Source organism: Equus asinus, chromosome 4, assembly GCF_041296235.1.
Source record: "Equus asinus isolate D_3611 breed Donkey chromosome 4, EquAss-T2T_v2, whole genome shotgun sequence".
NCBI classification, from domain to species: Eukaryota; Metazoa; Chordata; class Mammalia; order Perissodactyla; family Equidae; genus Equus; species Equus asinus.
The window spans coordinates 15,798,795-15,815,753 of NC_091793.1; the positions used below are offsets into that span (position 1 = coordinate 15,798,795).

At 56.1% G+C, this 16,959-nt stretch overlaps 1 protein-coding gene across 4 annotated transcripts in view; it reads right to left on the bottom strand.

The window, feature by feature from the left end:
• GRAMD4 (GRAM domain containing 4) overlaps window positions 1-16,959 on the bottom strand; it is an 83,145-nt gene that overhangs the window by 30,144 nt on the left and 36,042 nt on the right. For 3 of the 4 annotated variants that reach the window (XM_070506707.1, XM_070506709.1, XM_070506708.1), the window contains exons 2-3: window positions 16,487-16,697; window positions 11,452-11,572 (exon numbers count right to left, since the gene is read on the bottom strand). In XM_070506707.1, coding sequence (XP_070362808.1) covers window positions 11,452-11,572; window positions 16,487-16,697 — 332 coding nt within the window. Of the gene's footprint in view, window positions 1-11,451; window positions 11,573-11,760; window positions 11,912-16,486; window positions 16,698-16,959 lie in introns of those variants that run through there. The other variant, XM_070506710.1, reaches the window with a different exon arrangement.

Sequence of the window (16,959 nt, forward strand, 5' to 3'; positions counted from 1 at the left end):
AGGGCAGTCCCACACCTGGGCAGGTTGTGCAGGAACCATGGCCCCAAAGATGAGGACCCTCGGACACAGCCTGGCAAACTTGCTTGCCCCAGTGCCCCGAAGCCACAAGAAGAGCTCCCGGCTTTTCCAGTGCCTCCGTTCCTGATGGCACAAAGTGGGCTGAATAAATAAAACTACCCAGCATTTCGGACCATTTCTCTCTGAGCAAACGGTGCCCCGCAAGGCCACGCGACTCTCCCGAAGCCCGAAATGATGATTAGGCCCAACGAGGGTACATATTACGGGTCCGCTCCCTCCCAACGGTGACGTATTCAGGTCAGCTGCAGCAGCCACCTCCTTCCACAGGACAAAGGTGATACAACCCCTGTCATCGATTTCTTTCTCCTCTCAGAGTAAGAAAAGAAATAGGCAGGCCGCCTTCCTGCCGTGGGGAAAGTGCTGAGCTGGCCATTCAAACAGTGGCCTCCAATCGGCAGGACCCGTGTCCTCCGGGCGCTGTCGGGGCCTGTGGCCGCCGGTCTCCGACCGCTGGGCCTCTGCTCAGGCCACGGAGTGGCCCTCCGACCCCAGGTCACAGCCTTTTCAGCGGTAGTCCGGCCTTGTTCCTGAAGAGCCCTGGGCCCCAGGCCCTGGACACCGGCAGCTCCTGCAGCACGGGGTGCCTTCAGTCTCTGCACGGGGCCGCCTCATGTTCTGAACTGCCACAGACGCCACAACGGTGGCCCAGGCAGAGCAGTGCCTGTGCCCAGGCCCACCTCCCAATAGTGGCGGGCCTGGACCATGGGCACTCCCTGCTCCACTGGTGAGGGGGCTGAGAGTCTCCCCAGGGCAGGGGTGGGGGTGCGAGGACACACGCAGGGCCAGGTGATGGAGCCCCTCAAACAGCCCCATATTAATCTCCTATTCCTGCTGTAGAAAATTGCCACAAATACAGTGCCTTAAATCAACCCAAATTTATTATCTTAACAGTCCTAGAGGTCAGAAGTCTAAAATGGGTTTCACGGGGCTAAAATCAAGGTGTCAGCAGGGCTGGCTCCTTCTGGAGACTCGAAGAGCAAATCCATTTCTTGGTCTTTTCCAGCTTCTAGAGGCGCCACGTTCCTTGGCTGGTGACCCCTAGTGATGAATCACTCTGACCTCTGACTCCGTCCTCACATCCCTCCCTGACCCAGACCCTCCACCTCCCTCTCATGAGAACCTTTGTGATGACACTCAGCCCCCCGGATAATCCGGATAATTCCCCATCTCAGATCCTTATCTCGGTCACACCTGCAAAGTCCCTTTTGCCATGAAAGGTGACAGATTCACAGGTTCTGGTGATTTGGATGTGGACACTTTTGGGGGCCAGGATTCTGCCCACCACACTCCCCCTGGAGACAATACTCTGGGTCCATGGAGGCCCCGCTCGCCCCGGGGGGGCAGGGATGATCCCCTCCTTTCACTCGGCCCAGAGCAGCCTTCCCACCCTCGGGCACCCACAGGTCACAGAACAAAGAAGGGCTCTCATTTAGTGAGGCCAAATGGCCCTCAGGGGGTGTGGGGGCCCCGGCCAGCCCCCTCCTCCCATCTCATTCCTCCCCATCCCAGCTGCGCCCCCAATGCACCTGAAGTGGGATTCACCAAATGACCCTACCAATGATCCGTCACCTTTGCAGGTAGCCCAGGCCAGGATGCACATTATTTCATACCTGCCAGGGGCTAAGTACCAGGCGGGGGTGCCCAGGAGCAGGAACCACACCCAGGAGCATCAGACCACGAAGTCAGAGCCCTGCAGGGCGGGGAGAGCTGCTGCATCAGAGATGGGGCTGCCTGGGTCGTGCGGCGCAGCTCCCAGCCCAATGACTCGCTCCTTTTCAAGGTCTGGTGCCGGCCATGCCAGGCTCCGAGGTGTCTGCTGACCTGGCACAGCCAGCTGGGGCCAGCCAGGGGGTGGCAGGGAAGCCTGTGGGAGGCCCGGGGGCCACCATGCCTGCCTGAGGAATGAGTCAGAACCCCTCAACCTCTCAGGATCTGAGGGCACACCAGGAGAGAGAAGTCTGTACCAGAATTCGTGAATTCCCTCACTGGGCTCCCGCTCAACAGGACACCCACGTGAGCCAAGCAAGGCTGCCAGGTGGGTGGCACTGGAGGGAAACCAGGGATGGCTCCCTGGGGGATGCGCCTGCCACCTCCCACGAGAGCCATCAGGCAGGAGACTGTGACCAGGCCGGGGAAGAGGGTAGCCGGGGGTGCTGTGAGCCCAGAGGGACCCAGAGGTGGCCATCTTGACTCTCTAGACTTGGTTTCCTCATGCAAAGCTCCCCCTTTTCGCAGCCTGGGGTCCCAACAAGCCCGGTCACACTCCAGTGGGACCCAGGCCTTTCAGGACCCAGACAAGGAAGGATGCTCTGTGTTTACAGAGAATGCTGGCTACAGCTCCCAAAGGGACGAGGCGAAATAAGCTGCAGCCGTGGAGCCCCGAAAACAGAAAGCAGCACCATGTGGCGAAGCATTTCGTACAGCGCACACCCACAAGGGGCTGGCCGGCCCCCCCGAGTCTGTGAGGAGAAGGGCAGGGACAGCAAGCTGGCCAGTGACTCCAGGCGCAGCCCCATCGGCACAGGGCCACCCTGACCCGGGGGAGATGGAGGGGACGCCTTGGCTCGTGCCCACTGAACGCCCAGGTGTCAAGGGCCACAGCCCCACCCACCGCCCCAGCCCCCAGGGAAGCCACTGGGAGGAAGGAACAGGCTTCGAGGCTATTTTTAAACCTGCAAAAGTAGAAGTCTCGAGCAGGAGTCCTCTTGGCACACAACTCCACAGGCCCAGAGCAGCCAAAAATAAAAATCAAGTGATAATCCTTAAATAAAGCTCCTTCCCACCGGCCAGGAGTGCAAACGCAGGGACCACTGAAAAGCCACTTCGACCAGCTGGTCAGGTGGGAAGGCTGCGCATCTGGAGGCCCCACCAGGCCCAGGTTCCCACCCCTCACCTCCGTCCTCAACTCTGACCCAACTCTCCCGGCCTCCAGCCTCCCAGCCCAATTCACCCCTCCCGCCGTCACCTCCGATCTTTCTAGAAGGCAGAGCCACACCCTCCCCAAAGCGGCCAGACGTGGGGTCCTGAGCAGAGGGCACAGCTTGGCTTTCAGCAACCAGGGAAGGACCACTGGCTGCTACGCCGCCCCCCTCCCCTCCTCCATTTGGGGAAACAGTTCCTTCCAGGAAATGCCTCCTTTTATGGCCATCCCTGCATCTTTTCCCTCACATTTCCTGTGTCGTCTGCCGCCATACGTGGAGAGGATGCGTAAGGAACGGCGGAAAACACTGACAACCGTACTGACTGGGAAGCAGGAAGCAGCGATGTTTGGGGCATTTACACTCTGACACGACAGGCTGCAGCTTAGAGGCTGGCGAATCGCTGTGTTTTAGGCACGTCTTAGGAAACTGACGAGGGCTGGGGGTGAACAAGCAGCACGTTAAAATTTTCCCCATGTAAAACAGGAAACAGCAGGATCCCAGCCAGCGTTTTCACTCAGAACGGCCGATTTTCAGGAACCGAGGACTGCCTGCCAGCAGAGATGGCGTGCCACATCTGACCGCTGAGGTCCGGGCGCCGGGGCCGAGGGCGCCCAGGACGGAACCAGGAAACGTGCGTGCGCCCAGCCCCCCAGCCCTGCTCCCTCCCCTCCTTCCACCCAAGCACTTAGGGGCTGGGCAGGCGCTCAGCTGGGGCCGAGTCCAGTGCCTGGTGGTCAGCTCGCCTCTGTGCTCAGAGGTCTGACCTGGGCAACGAGGAGGCGGGCCAAACATCCGTGATGAATAATTCAACAGCAGGCTCTCACCGGGAAATGGATTACGACATTCAAAGCCAGCCCAGTGGGTGAGACATGCAATTTTCTTAGGGGCCAATTTCATCTTTTTCCTAGATAAATTCTGCGTGATACGCACATCCAGTCTCATCTCTGTCCTCATCTCTGCTCATCCGATCTGTCTGTTCCCTTCCTGCTTGCCCGGGTCAGCCACACACTGTCCTCACGAGAGGGCAGAAACCACTTCGTAAGCACATCGCCATGGGGGCAGAGCCGTCCAACCCAGTCTCTGGCACTGGGAATTTATGCTCTCAGCTCAACATCACCGAATAAACAGGAGGAACAGAGTTTTCAAAACAAGAAAAAGCCAGACCCCCAGAGGGACCCCTGAAGATCCAAGTCCAAAGGTCCAGAGGTATTTGATCACTGCTGCAGTGGGTTCCAATGGCTGCCTGGCCTCTGGTGACACCTCCAGCAGCGGCAGTGGCAGCTCCCAGGCCCCTCTGTTTTCAGAAGACTTTGCTGGTGAGCAAGTTCTTCCTTTCCCTGAATCACCCCGACTGCCCGCCCAGCACCTTCCCTCCCCTCCAGGGCCCCTCTGTTAGGTCTGGCATCCAGAGGGAGGCCCTTCGGGCTGCAGCAGGCAGACGGTGCCCTCCTGCTCGCCTCCCTGACCAGCCTCTCCTAGAAGCCCTCCCATGGGGTAACAGCCGGCCATGCCGACCCAACGTGTGTCAGAGCAGGAAGGGGGCTTCCGGAAGCACCAGGGGCTCAGGAGCAAAGGGCATCCTCTCCCTGGGTCACGTTCTCCAGGAACCACCGCCACCACCTGCCCGTCTGTGTGCACCGGGAACCTGCATGCCTGTGCAGGTGTCAGTGGCCCAGAGATGATGAAGGCCCTGCCCCGAGGGCTCAAGACCCCAGGGCATGGTGCCCGAGGAAACACCCTCTAGCACGTCCAGGGAGGAGTCCTCAGGCCTTCACATCAACACGGGAAGAAGAAACAGCTCAGCAACAAGGAACCCGCACACGGGTGAGGGGGCCTCAGGCTCAGCCTGGCAACCAGGGGCCCCAGACCCCTGAGGCCCCACAGGCATTTCCCTCCAGGATCCATCCAAGCTCCACACCAAGTCGCTTTCGGGTAGAGCCTGTGCGTGCAACTCACAGTGCTGGAGAGCGTCCCTCCCAGAGCCCGTACTCAGCAGGCGATGGATAAACGCACACTGCTGCACAGAAACTCTGGATTCTCTGCTCGTGCTCAAAAAGCAGAAACAACTGAAATGCATTCTGGGCTAAATGAAAATGTACGATGCTTTTAATTTATTTATGCGCTCCTTTAACAAATTTAGGATCCTGCCTCCAGTCACGAGCCAGAAGGCATTTCAATTTCACATCTTCGTCCTATGCCATCTTCTCACAGGAACATTTGTACTCTTCAATACTTAATAACCGAAGGAAGCCGCTGGACAGCGGGCTATTTCCTCTCTCCACAAAGAATAATCGTCTGCTTTCTGAGAGAAAGTACCGCAGATAATTGAATGGAATTTTAACACTGACCACTTGGGCGTTTTACAGACGCAGGAGCTCAGGCCCTGCTGGTTAAATGTCCACAGCTAGCCGCTCACTGGTGGCTGAGTCAAGAACCAGGAGCCTGGTCCAGGCCAAAGCTCTTCCTTGCCCCACGTCAGCACTCCCTCCTTCAGATCAGAGAGGCAGGGGTGGCCATCCCAGCACACGGATGCAGGGTTAGCAACAACCAAAACACCTCTGTGGGTCCCAAACGTGTATTACATCCTTTCTTACACACTACTCCCCTGGGTCCTGAGACAGAAGACGCTCTCCTGTGCAAATTCCAACTCCGACCAGGTTTTTCTGCAATTCATTCCTCCATTCACTGAGCTCCTATGAGACCCAGGACATCATGCTAGGTGCTCAGGCATAGAAACAAGTGCAGCGCACACATGCAAGGTGCGGACAGCCCGGTGAGAACCACCAGGCCCTACACAGCTGGAGACGATGCAGTCCCACAGCCAGGGAACAGGCGGGCTCACTCCTGCCACCCCCACAGCAGAAGCAGATGCACACGGAACAGGGGCTGTCTTTCGGTGCCACTGGAGGGACCTCCAGGACACAGCGTAAGTGTGGAGGAAGTGAGAACGTGCTAGTATTTCTTTAAGGGGAAGGTAACAACAAATATACGTATTTGCTTCTATAAAAACTTCAATGGAAGGATAAACTGTAAAATTAAACAAACATGGTTATCTACAGGAGAAGAGAGGAAATGGGGGATACAGGAAGAGAAACTCAATTTCTCTGAATATACTTTGACTACGGAACAATGTAAACAGTTTTAGATAACTACAAAAACACATTTAATTGTAGAAAGACCTCTACAATACACATGATGGGATGACACAACATCACAGACCTCCTGAGATGTGCTGAGGACACACCGCCACACCCGTGACACTGCTGACCTGGATCTCATCGTGGGGGAACATCAGACAAATGCAGATTGCGGGGCGTTCTACAGAATAACTGACCGGCACCCCTCAAGAGCATCAATTTCGGGAAACACAGAGAAAGGCGGAGTTTCTATTTCAGGTTACAGGAGGCTAAGGAGGATGACGACTGAATGGAACTCGTAATGAGGACTTTCTTTTTCTATAAAGAGCATCACTGGGACAAAGAGTGAGGTTGGAACAAGGCCTCAGACTAGATAACAGGGTCGTATCAGCGTTAATTTCCTGATCTTCGTAACTGCACGGCGGTCAGATAAGAGAGTGCCCTTGCTCTTGGGAAATACACACGGAAGAATTTGGAGATCATCAAACGGTTCAGAAAATAAAACACACAGATGGAGGGAAGGATGGTGGGTGGATGGACAGACAGGTGGATGGGAGAGAAAGAGACAGACAGACAAACGTGGCAAAATGTCAACGTTTGGGGAAGATCTGGCTGAAAAGGGTACAGGGACTCCTTGTCTTTACTGTTCTTGTAACTTTCCTGTAAGCCTGAAACTGTGTCAAAATAAAAAATTAAAAGAAAAAAACAGTCTCCAAAAATCTAAAGCAAGAGAAACAGATGAATTCAACTCTTTATTGAGTTGATGACACAGCAAGAAAGAGGGAAAAAACTCTTCCAGGTGACTTCGAAATCCAGTAATTTAACTGTACCTCCCGAGTAGGACATACTCTGAGGAAAAAGAACCAGAAACAAACGTAAATTATAGCGCTGCTGGTATTTTATTCTCAGACTGCTGCATGTGTTGGGGGATAAGGCAAATGAGTAATCGCTGGTGTCATTCACTGAGAACCAGGATTTTCAGCACGAGAGAAAGATTCAGAGAAAAGTCTGACGAGGTTAACTCAACACCTGGCGGTCCGACAGCAGAGACGTGAAGAGATATCTGTGTACCCACATTCACAGCAGCATTGTCCACAACAGCCAAAAAGTGGAAGCAACCCACGTGTCCATCAACAGATGACTGGATAAGCAAAATGTGGTCTATCACAAAATGGACTGCTAGCCTTAAAAAGGAAGGAAATCCTGTCACACGCTACAACATGCACGAACCATGTGGACATGATGCTAAGTGAAATAAGCCAGACACAAAAGGACAAATACTGTGTGATTCCACTCACGAGGTACTCAGAGTAGCCAAAATCATAGAGACAGAAAGCGGGATGGTGGTTACTGCCAGCTGGGGGCGGGAGGAATGGGGAGTTGTCACATAATGGATAGAGTTTCAGATTTACAGGATGAAAAGAGTTAGGAGATGGATGGTGGTGGTTATGGAGATGGATGGTGGCAATGGTTGCATAACATCACAAATGCATGTAATACCACTGAAATGTACACTTAAAAATGGTCAGAGTGGGGCTGGCCCAGCGGCATAGTGGTTAAGTTCTTGCACCCCACTTTTGCGGCCTGGGGTTCAAGGGTTCAGATCCTGGGCGTGGACCAACACACTGCTTATCAAGCCACGCTGTGGCAGCAACCACATACAAAATAGAGGAAGATTGGCACAGGTGGTGTTAGCTCAACAACAATCTTTCTCAAGCAAAAAGAGGAAGATTGGCAACAGATGTTAGCTCAGGGCCAATCTTCCTCGCCAACAACAAAAAGAGGAAGAAGAAGAAGAAAGGTTAAGATGGCAAATTTTATGTTTGTAAGATGGCAAATTTAGGAAGAAAACAAAAACCTCATGGTCCTGGATGTGAATTTGAATTATCTGGATGCACTCATGATGTCCTAGCTCTGCCCCTGAAAAGGTCTAGAAACAACCACCAGTAATGAGTAGCCTAGAATCCTTTTTACACCTCTAAAGCCTCTAACCACCACTTTTCACCACAGGAACCAAGAGAAATGGTTAACTCCAGGACAGGGGCAGGAAATGTTCAAGAAGAGCCTGGAATAACTTGTCCCACCAAAAAGCAAGGAATCATGGGGGCTGGCCCCGTGGCCGAGTGGTTAAGTTCGCGCGCTCCGCTGCAGGCGGCCCAGTGTTTCGTTAGTTCGAATCCTGGGCGCAGACATGGCACTGCTCATCAGACCACGCTGAGGCAGCGTCCCAGATGCCACAACCAGAAGGACCCACAACGAAGAATATACAACTATGTACCAGGGGGCTTTGGAGAGAAAAAGGAAAAAAATAAAATCTTAAAAAAAAAAAAAAGCAAGGAATCATGGATGACCGGCTCAGGTCAAAAGGACTCAGGAGGAAACTTGACGAGGCTCCCACAGCCCAGAGGTAGGGCCATTTGAGCACCAATGAGACAATAACCACAGAGATTAAGACATGTTGAATATGTTTAAATCCACGATCTCATGATCACACCAAAAAAAACTCCACAAAAGGCCCAACGCCCTCACTGGTCACCTTGGGAGAATGCGCTAAGTAGAGAATCAACCCATTATTTTGAAAACTGGAAAAGCGAAAAATTCAAGCACCTTCCCGCCTTTCCTATATGAACTATCCCTCGGAGTGACCAAATAGTTAGGTTTTCAGACATCCGTCTGTCAGTTAACAAATGGAGGAAGAATGGCAGAAGTCGAAAATTACCATTTTGCAACGTCTAATGAGAAGACGGATGGAAGCCATGATGAGTGAGGTCTTGACACTGAGGAGAGAAACCGCCTCAGGCAAGGACATGCCACCACCAAGGAAGGAGCCTCAGAAAGATCACCCCAATCTCATCAGCAGCGAGGCAGGGGACACGCGAGGTCAATGCTGAGCCCACAGGGATGTCTGAGCAAGGCCCAGTGGAGACCCCACCCAGCCCTCAGCAAGCAGCAAAAGGAGACACAGAGTGAGAAACTGAAGAGGGAACCAGCCAGTCACAACGTGCGGACCTCGTCTGTCAATTCAAAGAGCTGCAAAAATTATGCGACAACCAGGGAAATTTCTCCTTCAGTTGGTTATCAGATGATACTAAAGAAAAAGTGTTTGATTTTTTTAGTTGTGATACTTGACCCATGGCTTTCGTTTTTAAAACATAATGAGCTACCTACAAAATATTTACAGATGAAAGGACAGGGTGCTGGCTGGGATTTGCTGCAAAAGACCCGGGGAGAGGGGCTGTAGGAGAGGGCGCAGGGGAAACCAGCAGGCGTGAGCAGAGTCCCACTGCAGCTGATGGAGGGTGAGTGAGACGCGCGTCACACTATTTGCTCTATTTCTGCATCTATTTGAAATTTCCCATAACTTAAAAAGAATGCCCATAACTGCCACTGTCAAAGTCAAACTCTACACTTTCACGACATGCGCTACCCAGGAGTAAAATGAGATGCTCCTTTGGCAAAGCACCAAGGACGGACTAGGAGGACTGGGCCAAGGACGCCAGCAACACCGTTCTGTGGCCAAGTGGCCTCTTTGCCACATAGATTAGGCCCCAGAGAGGTGTCGCTGAGGGTTCTGCTGTCCTGAGCATCCAGCTCCGTGATGGACACTCGCTCCCCATCTGCCCTGCCTGGTAACCCCGCCTGGAGGCCTCCTCACTGCCCCTCCCCAGCCAGAGGGCTCCCCTTTTAGATGCTCTCACTGACCCTTCCCCTTTATTGAGAGCACTTGGCTCTGCTGGTTGATTGACTCCATGAAACCACCAATACTTGGCCACCTGACCCACAAAAGGCAACTTCCCGAGGATCCGCCTGCCGATGCAGAGGCATCCTTCCAGCTGATGCCTCGAGCAGGTCTGTGCAGCTCTGCCACTTGGGGCCGCCCAGGGAGCCTCCAAACACAGGCCCCCGATCAGCACTGGCCAAGCAACCAGGGCGAGCAAGCCCCGGCAGAGGGACGGCTTGCCCCTCCAGTCACACAGAGCCTCTGTCACAGGCACCAGCTGCCAGGACCTATCAGGCAGGTGGTCCCTGACAAGACCCAGCCTGGCCCTGTCTGCGCCAGCCAGCACGGTAACAACCTCGGCCTCACGGGGAGACCGAGTCACTCAACTGCACTGTCCTGAGAACGGCTGGAGACAGACACACGCACACCCGCACACACGAGTTCACCACGCTGTACACACACACTTGTGCACGCACATATGTGCCAAGGGGAGCACTGACCAGGAAGAGGGGTATCGAGGGAAGACGGGGCTCAGCACCTGGGTGGTGGGACGGTGTGTAGAAACACAGTGAGAGCCATGTCGCCCACTTCCCAGGAGAACAGGGCAGGGCCAGCCCCAAGGCTTCCCACTGGGGCTCAGACACCCCACCTTCATCCACAGGCAAGGGCCCGTGTGGCTGCAGCGCTGGGCTGCCCACAGCTAGAACAGACAACACTAAGCACATAAACAACGAGGGAGATGCAGGACGGAAGGTGGAAGACAACTCAGGTGGGCACTCGGAGAAGGCGGGAGCCTGGGGCAAGCAAAGGCACCGCCTGCTTGGTCCTGAGCATCAGAGGGAGGCCCCGGCCTGGCATGACGCCCGAAGGGAGGTGACCTGCCCAGGGGCCCTTCCTCCTTCCTCTGAGGGCAGCTCTGCTTGGCTCGGACATGAGCAGCTCTGGGCACATGGGTGAAGTTACTCCTTCCTCCCTGTGTATCTTTCCTAATAGCGTCACTCATACCCTATGTCAGCTATGACAACACCGTGTCACACAGTGGGGCCACGTGCGTGGGCTTCACGGGTAGTCGGTCTGCTTTAAACCCCTTACTAGTCAGAGGACTTCACCTAATAGGAGGGTCACTCTTCTTAACCCTCCATGCCTCAGTTTCCTCACCTGTACAGCAGGGAGGACACAGGGTGGTGAGAGGATCAGAGGCAACACATCAAATGAGACAATGTCTGTAAGGACCCCTGCAAGCCCTTCTGGAACCATCTCTATTACTATCACTGCCCCAGAGGCCAAAACCCCAGCTCAGGCAATGTCTGGTTCCCAAACACTGACACGTGCAGCCAAGGCTCAAACGATGAAACCCCTGACATGCTCCTTCACCCCAGAGAGTGAAGACGTCACAGCCTGCAAACCAGCGCACTGGGCTCACTGGAGCAGCAAAGGGAGATGCAGACTCAGGAGGCAAAGGGCCACACAGGGCCACACCTGTCCCCATGAGTCTAGAGACAGCTGTCATGGGTTGTCACCAGCCCAAGCACCCGGTTGCACTTCTGCAAGACGGCTGGCATCCCTCTGCCCCTACTCTCCGCCTGGTACTCACGTAAGAAGTGCTTTTCCAATAGGGCGATTTCCAGGTGACCTTTGATCTCATTTAATCGATCAAACTCTGTCCGGTTAAAGTCCTGGACTCCTGCAGCCATGATGAGGGTCCCTGGACCAGCCTAGAAGAAAAACACCAAGAGCTCAGATGATCCGACTTGAAGCATCCCGTGTCCACATCAGCCAGTTCTCTCAGGGGTACCCCAATGACCCCTCGTTGGGAGGGGCTGGGCCCGCAGTGCCCCCAGCCGGGCAGAACCCCGGCGGACAAGGATGGGCTCGTTCTGCCTTAAAACACATATCAGTTCACCTCGGCTTCGCCTGACGATGAAAGGGACGTCTCAGACAGCGTGAGCATCCTCGGAGCCCCAGGGAGGCTGACTTTTATAAATAATGAAGAAAATTAGAACCAGAAGTATGAAACTAAGCCTCCTGATGGTGATGATGCCACTCTCAGGCTGCAGGGGAAGAAAACCGTCGGGACCTGCGCTGGCCATCGTGGCACCCTCCAGGAAGGGAGGTGGGGGCGGCCAGAGGATCTGTCACCCTCACGTCCTCGGAGCTGGGCTGGCACCCCAGGAGCTGTAGCAACAGGACTCCAGGGATGGCGGGGAGGGCGCATCCACAGACAGGCCGTGTGAACCTGAGAGGACAAAGGCTCCCCAAACTGAGAAAAGCCCAAACAGGGGGCCTTGGCCCACAGAGTGCTAATTAAAACCACCACCAGCTGTCCTAAGGGGCGAGAGCAGGCTCTGGTTACAGGCAACCCCAGCCGGCTGCCACACACCCAGGGGCTTGGCACAGATGGCCGCTTCGAGTCCTGCTGACCAGAGGGAAAGGAGCACAGTGCACGCCAGCACGGCCAGGCCTGCCCAGGGTGCACCGAGGGCCAACCAGCTCACACACCGGACACTTCTACAGTCACTCCCACAACTACATCCTGCCACTGACCTAGAGAGGAGCGGGACCTGGGCGCCCCGCCATGTGATGGGGAGACCTGGTTCCCCGGGCCTGGTCTCCACGACCCTCTAGGCTGGGCGAGGATAGAAGGGGACATACAGCCTAGACAGCGGCAGCCCCACTGACCGCTCCATACACATGCGTCACCTGCTCGAGGCCACAGCGCAGGAAGGAGCCGACATCGGAGAACCCATGAGTTCTGGTAAGACCCTCTGGCCTGTGGCTGCCCTGTCCTGGCATTTGACCTAGAGGACTTTCAGCTGCTCTGGCCACTGGGGCACAAGTTCCCAGAGGGCAGGGACCAGGTCATGCTTACCTGCTGGCCCCTCGGACCTGGCAACGGTGGGCACGGGGAGACTCAGGGAGTGGGGCAAAAGGCAGGGTAAATCCACCTGCCCAGCCATGGGGAAAATGGTGCGTGCTTGCCCATTCACCCCTGCAAACGAATCTGTCCCTCCTCCACCCATCCCCATCTCGATGGCCAAGGCAGTGGCCACACAGAAGAGGGCAGAGGCTGACCCAGAAAGGTGGCTCTGCACTGATCCAGAGGCAGAACACTGGACTCCGTTATATCCAGCAACCTCCCCACCGAAAGCAAGCAGGATGGGCCCGGTTTACAGGGCCGCATACGAACGCACAAACCCATGCCCTCCGACGGCTGTAACTCCTGTCCGTCTCGACGTCACTGGAATTAAGCTCATCTGGAACTTGCCCAGAGCTTTGAGAACCCCTACAGAGTCCCCTGGGTCCAAGAGGACCCTTGGGTTTCAGCCAGACTCAGGGCTGAGGGTGCAGCAGCTCAGCCAGGAGCCCCCTGGATGGCAGGGACGGTGGGGACTGGCTCTGGGGAGGTGACCAGCCGACCGAGGGGCACTGATGGGGACGGCAGCCCCCGGGGGTGGTGTTCTGAAATTCTGGGGTCCAACCCTTCTGCGAGCCCCCTGAGTCCTTCTAGCCGACCCCTTCCGAGACCACCCATGAGCAACACTGAGGTGGGGTCAGGGGCCTGGAGCCGGGACTCGGTGGGCTTGCTCATGGCTATAAAACCAGGAGGTGGGCCCGGCCACTTCTCCTTCCAGCTTCCCTAGAACCGTGCCCTCCAACCCCACCTCTCAGGCTCTCCTGCAGCCCCGCGGAGGGCACCCGCCTCCTCCTCCTGCTCCTCAAGGCCTCTGCCCCTCTGCCTCCACTTGTGTGGGGTCACTCCAGACACTGCCCCCACTCTGGGACTCCGGTCCTCTCCTCCTCACCACCTCTCCCTACTGGCCTGTCACGGACCACTGGGTCAACCCTGGCCTCGGTCTCCCCATCTTTATCTTCACTGGCCTTCCCCCTTCCCCGGCCACACCCTGAGCCTGCACATCACCTCCCCCAGCACTCCCCATCTCCTGGGCCCCCTCAAGCCCGTCTGCCAGCCTGGGGTCCCTCCTTGCTCCCACCCCTCCTCCCTCCCAATAGGGTCTGGACTCTACTCTCAAAGCCTTGGTCCACTCACTTCCTTTACCCAGGACACAGATAATCCACAAAACAGGAAGTAAGAATGAACTCTGTCATGCTACAGCAGGGATGAATCTTGAGGACACTGGGCTGAGTGACACAGGCCAGTCACCAAAGGACAAGCTACTGTGTGATTCACTCATGATACGAGGTCCCTAAGGGTGTCAAATCCACAGACAGGAAGTAGGATGGTGGTCACCAGGGGCTGGGGGAGTGGGAGGGGGTTGGTGGCTAACGGTGGACAGAGTTTCAGTTTGGAAACAGGAAAAAGCTATTGAGATGGATGGTGGGGATGGTTACACAACAATGCAAATGGACATAATGCCACAGAACTGTACGCCCCAAAAATGGCTAATATGGTCAATTTTATGTTATGTGCATTTTACCAGAATAAAAAAAAAAAGAATGAAGCCTCAACACGTGCAAAGATGATCAACGTCCCGCATAACAAAAGCCACGCAAACTGAAACCGCTCAGAGCTCCGCTCTTGAGCTGCCAGGTTAGCGAAACAGAAAAGCCTGAGGACACCCCGTGCAGGTGGCAATGCCGAGGGACACAGGCCCTCTTGGGGCCGCTGTGGAGGACAAACTGTGCACCCACAGGAGGGTCACCTGGTGACAGCCACTGGGACGACAGACAACATCGGCCCAGCATGGCATGACAGACAACATCGGCCCAGCACGCCCAGCTGGGAGTGACACAGGCCAGCTAGGCATGCAGCTCACGGAACTGACGGACACCGCGAGCCTGGAGGCCCCCAGTATCCTCAGTGGAGAGAGGTTAAATGAAGCAACATTTATTCACACAGCCCCTGTGCTCGCCACACTCTCGGATCCTCCCCACAGCCCTTGTGGGTCAACTCTCCCTGAGAGCACCGTGTGCTTCCAATGACTGGGCCTGCGACCTCCACACGCCCCACTGGGAAAGTGCTGCCAGATGGCGGGACCAGCCCATGGCTGGTAAGTGGCCGAGTGAGGATCTGGCCCCAGGTGGGCTGGCCCTGCAGATCCTCCATGCTGTGACGCCATCGCTCCCACCTCAGAAACCTACACCAGTCACCGTGCCCCAAGTAAAGTCCAGGTCTTTACTGGGACACCATCTGGGGCAGGCGGCCACACTGAGCCCTGGCTGGACAGGCAGAGAGAGCATGAAGCCAGGAACAAGTCAGCTGTGGCCTCTGTGCAGGATCCCCATCACACACTCACACATTCACACACACACACACACACACACCATGGAACTCGGAACCACACGTGGGGTTCTTGCTCCTGAGAGGCCCACCACACGCTTGGCCCAAAGAGCATCATCTGAGAGTCATGGCCTGCAGCTCCCCAGGCTGGCGCCAGCCAAGACAAAAAAGACACCACTCTCCCTGCAAGACAAGGCCGTGTCACTCTGCAACATAAAATGCAGGAGACACACCAAGCAGGGCCCTGGCCCACCCTTGGGCCCTGCGGCTGGAGGAGCAGCCACCACCTCTGCCGGGAGACAGAAGCAAGTGCCCCAGGAGTGGAGGAGCCCCCCACCCCCGACCGGACAGACTAGGAGAGCAGCCTGGCTCTTAGGAGGCAGCGCCAGTAAATTATTCATTCCTGCCCGGAGCCATCGCTGAGTCCCCGTTCTATTATAAAGCATTAATAATACAAGGAGCCAGGAAGGCGAGCGCTCCCAGGCCACATCTGGAAAGAAAACCTGGCTCGGGCACTCGGAGAGGAAGCTGACGGGCCACCAAATTTGGTGTCCACACCGTGGGCCTCCACAACTGGCACAAGATGGCTCTGGGCTTCTTCACCGGAAATGCCCACAATGGTGAGCCCTGCAATCACACCTGGCCAGAAAGGGGGCCACAGAGAGCCCAGGCCGTCCTCGTTGCACCCCTGCCCCTCCCCCTGCAATGAAACACCAGCTTCCAGAAGGCAGGGCCCACTCATGTCTGGTTCCCACTGGAGCCACAGGGCCTAGCTGAGGCGCTCAACAGATATTTGCTCCTCAGTGAAGAGCACCCCACTGACTGGCCCACAGGGGCCACTGTCCCAGTGTGGGCTGATGAGGGCCCAGACGGGGCTCTGCCAGCTGCTGGGGGTCAGTGAAACGTACTCTAGCATGGCCAGGCAGAGCAGCCAGGAGCAGCTGGCCGCGGGCCACGGGCCAGTAGCTTCCAGACAGCACCCTGCCTCCCTCGACGTGCCAACACTCCCAGGGCTCAGGCTGGGGCCTCAGCATCTCTTCTGTGTTTGAAGTTTGCCAACCACCAGAAAATCAATGAGAAGGGAAAAGAAGTCCAGCTGCTGGACAAATCTGCGGTGAAGGAAAGGCTGTTTTATCCTCGATCAGGGATGAGCGCCCCCAGTGAGGTCTGCAGGGGGCAGGCGAGAGGGGGGCACGATGAGGACAAAGGGGGAGGCGAGCCCTGTTTATCTCTGACCAGCTCAGGCAGGTCATGGTCTAGCCAAGTCCCGCTCAGCTTGGCCGCCTGAGGATGGGGGACAGCCCCAGCCCTGCACTGGGGGACCCAGGGTAAGAGCGCAGGCAGGGGGAGGAGGGCATCCCTGGCCCCAGGAGGCCGCCCGCGCACTCACAGGGTCCCGCAGCTCCTCGCCGTCCCGGGGCGAGGTCCGAGGCATCTTCAGGGGTATTTCATCTCCACCTTCAGTGTCCGAGGCGTTTGGAGATTCTGCTAGATCGAGGAAGTCATCTCTCTTGTGACCTCTGAACCTGATTTTGTCCAGCCTCCTTAGCATGTTCAGCACTGAGCCCCTCTGCTTTACCTTAACATGACGGTCGGGGTCCCTGCAAGAGAAGAAAGGGGAGGCACTGTCACTTGGTCACTTGCCCACTGGCCACCCGCCCTGCATGGTGCTTACACCAACCTCAAGAGCACAGTCCTCCACGTCCTGAGCCCTGGGCTGTGACCAAGCCCTGCCCCTGGGGAGAGGCTGGTTCAGCTTTCCAAGGAACATCCAGGGCCCCCAGGCCCCCATCTTGCACCCACCAGGCTGGGCCCCTCTTCTTGCACCCCTTCCCAGCTAGGCCCAGGGCCAAGCTTCTGCCA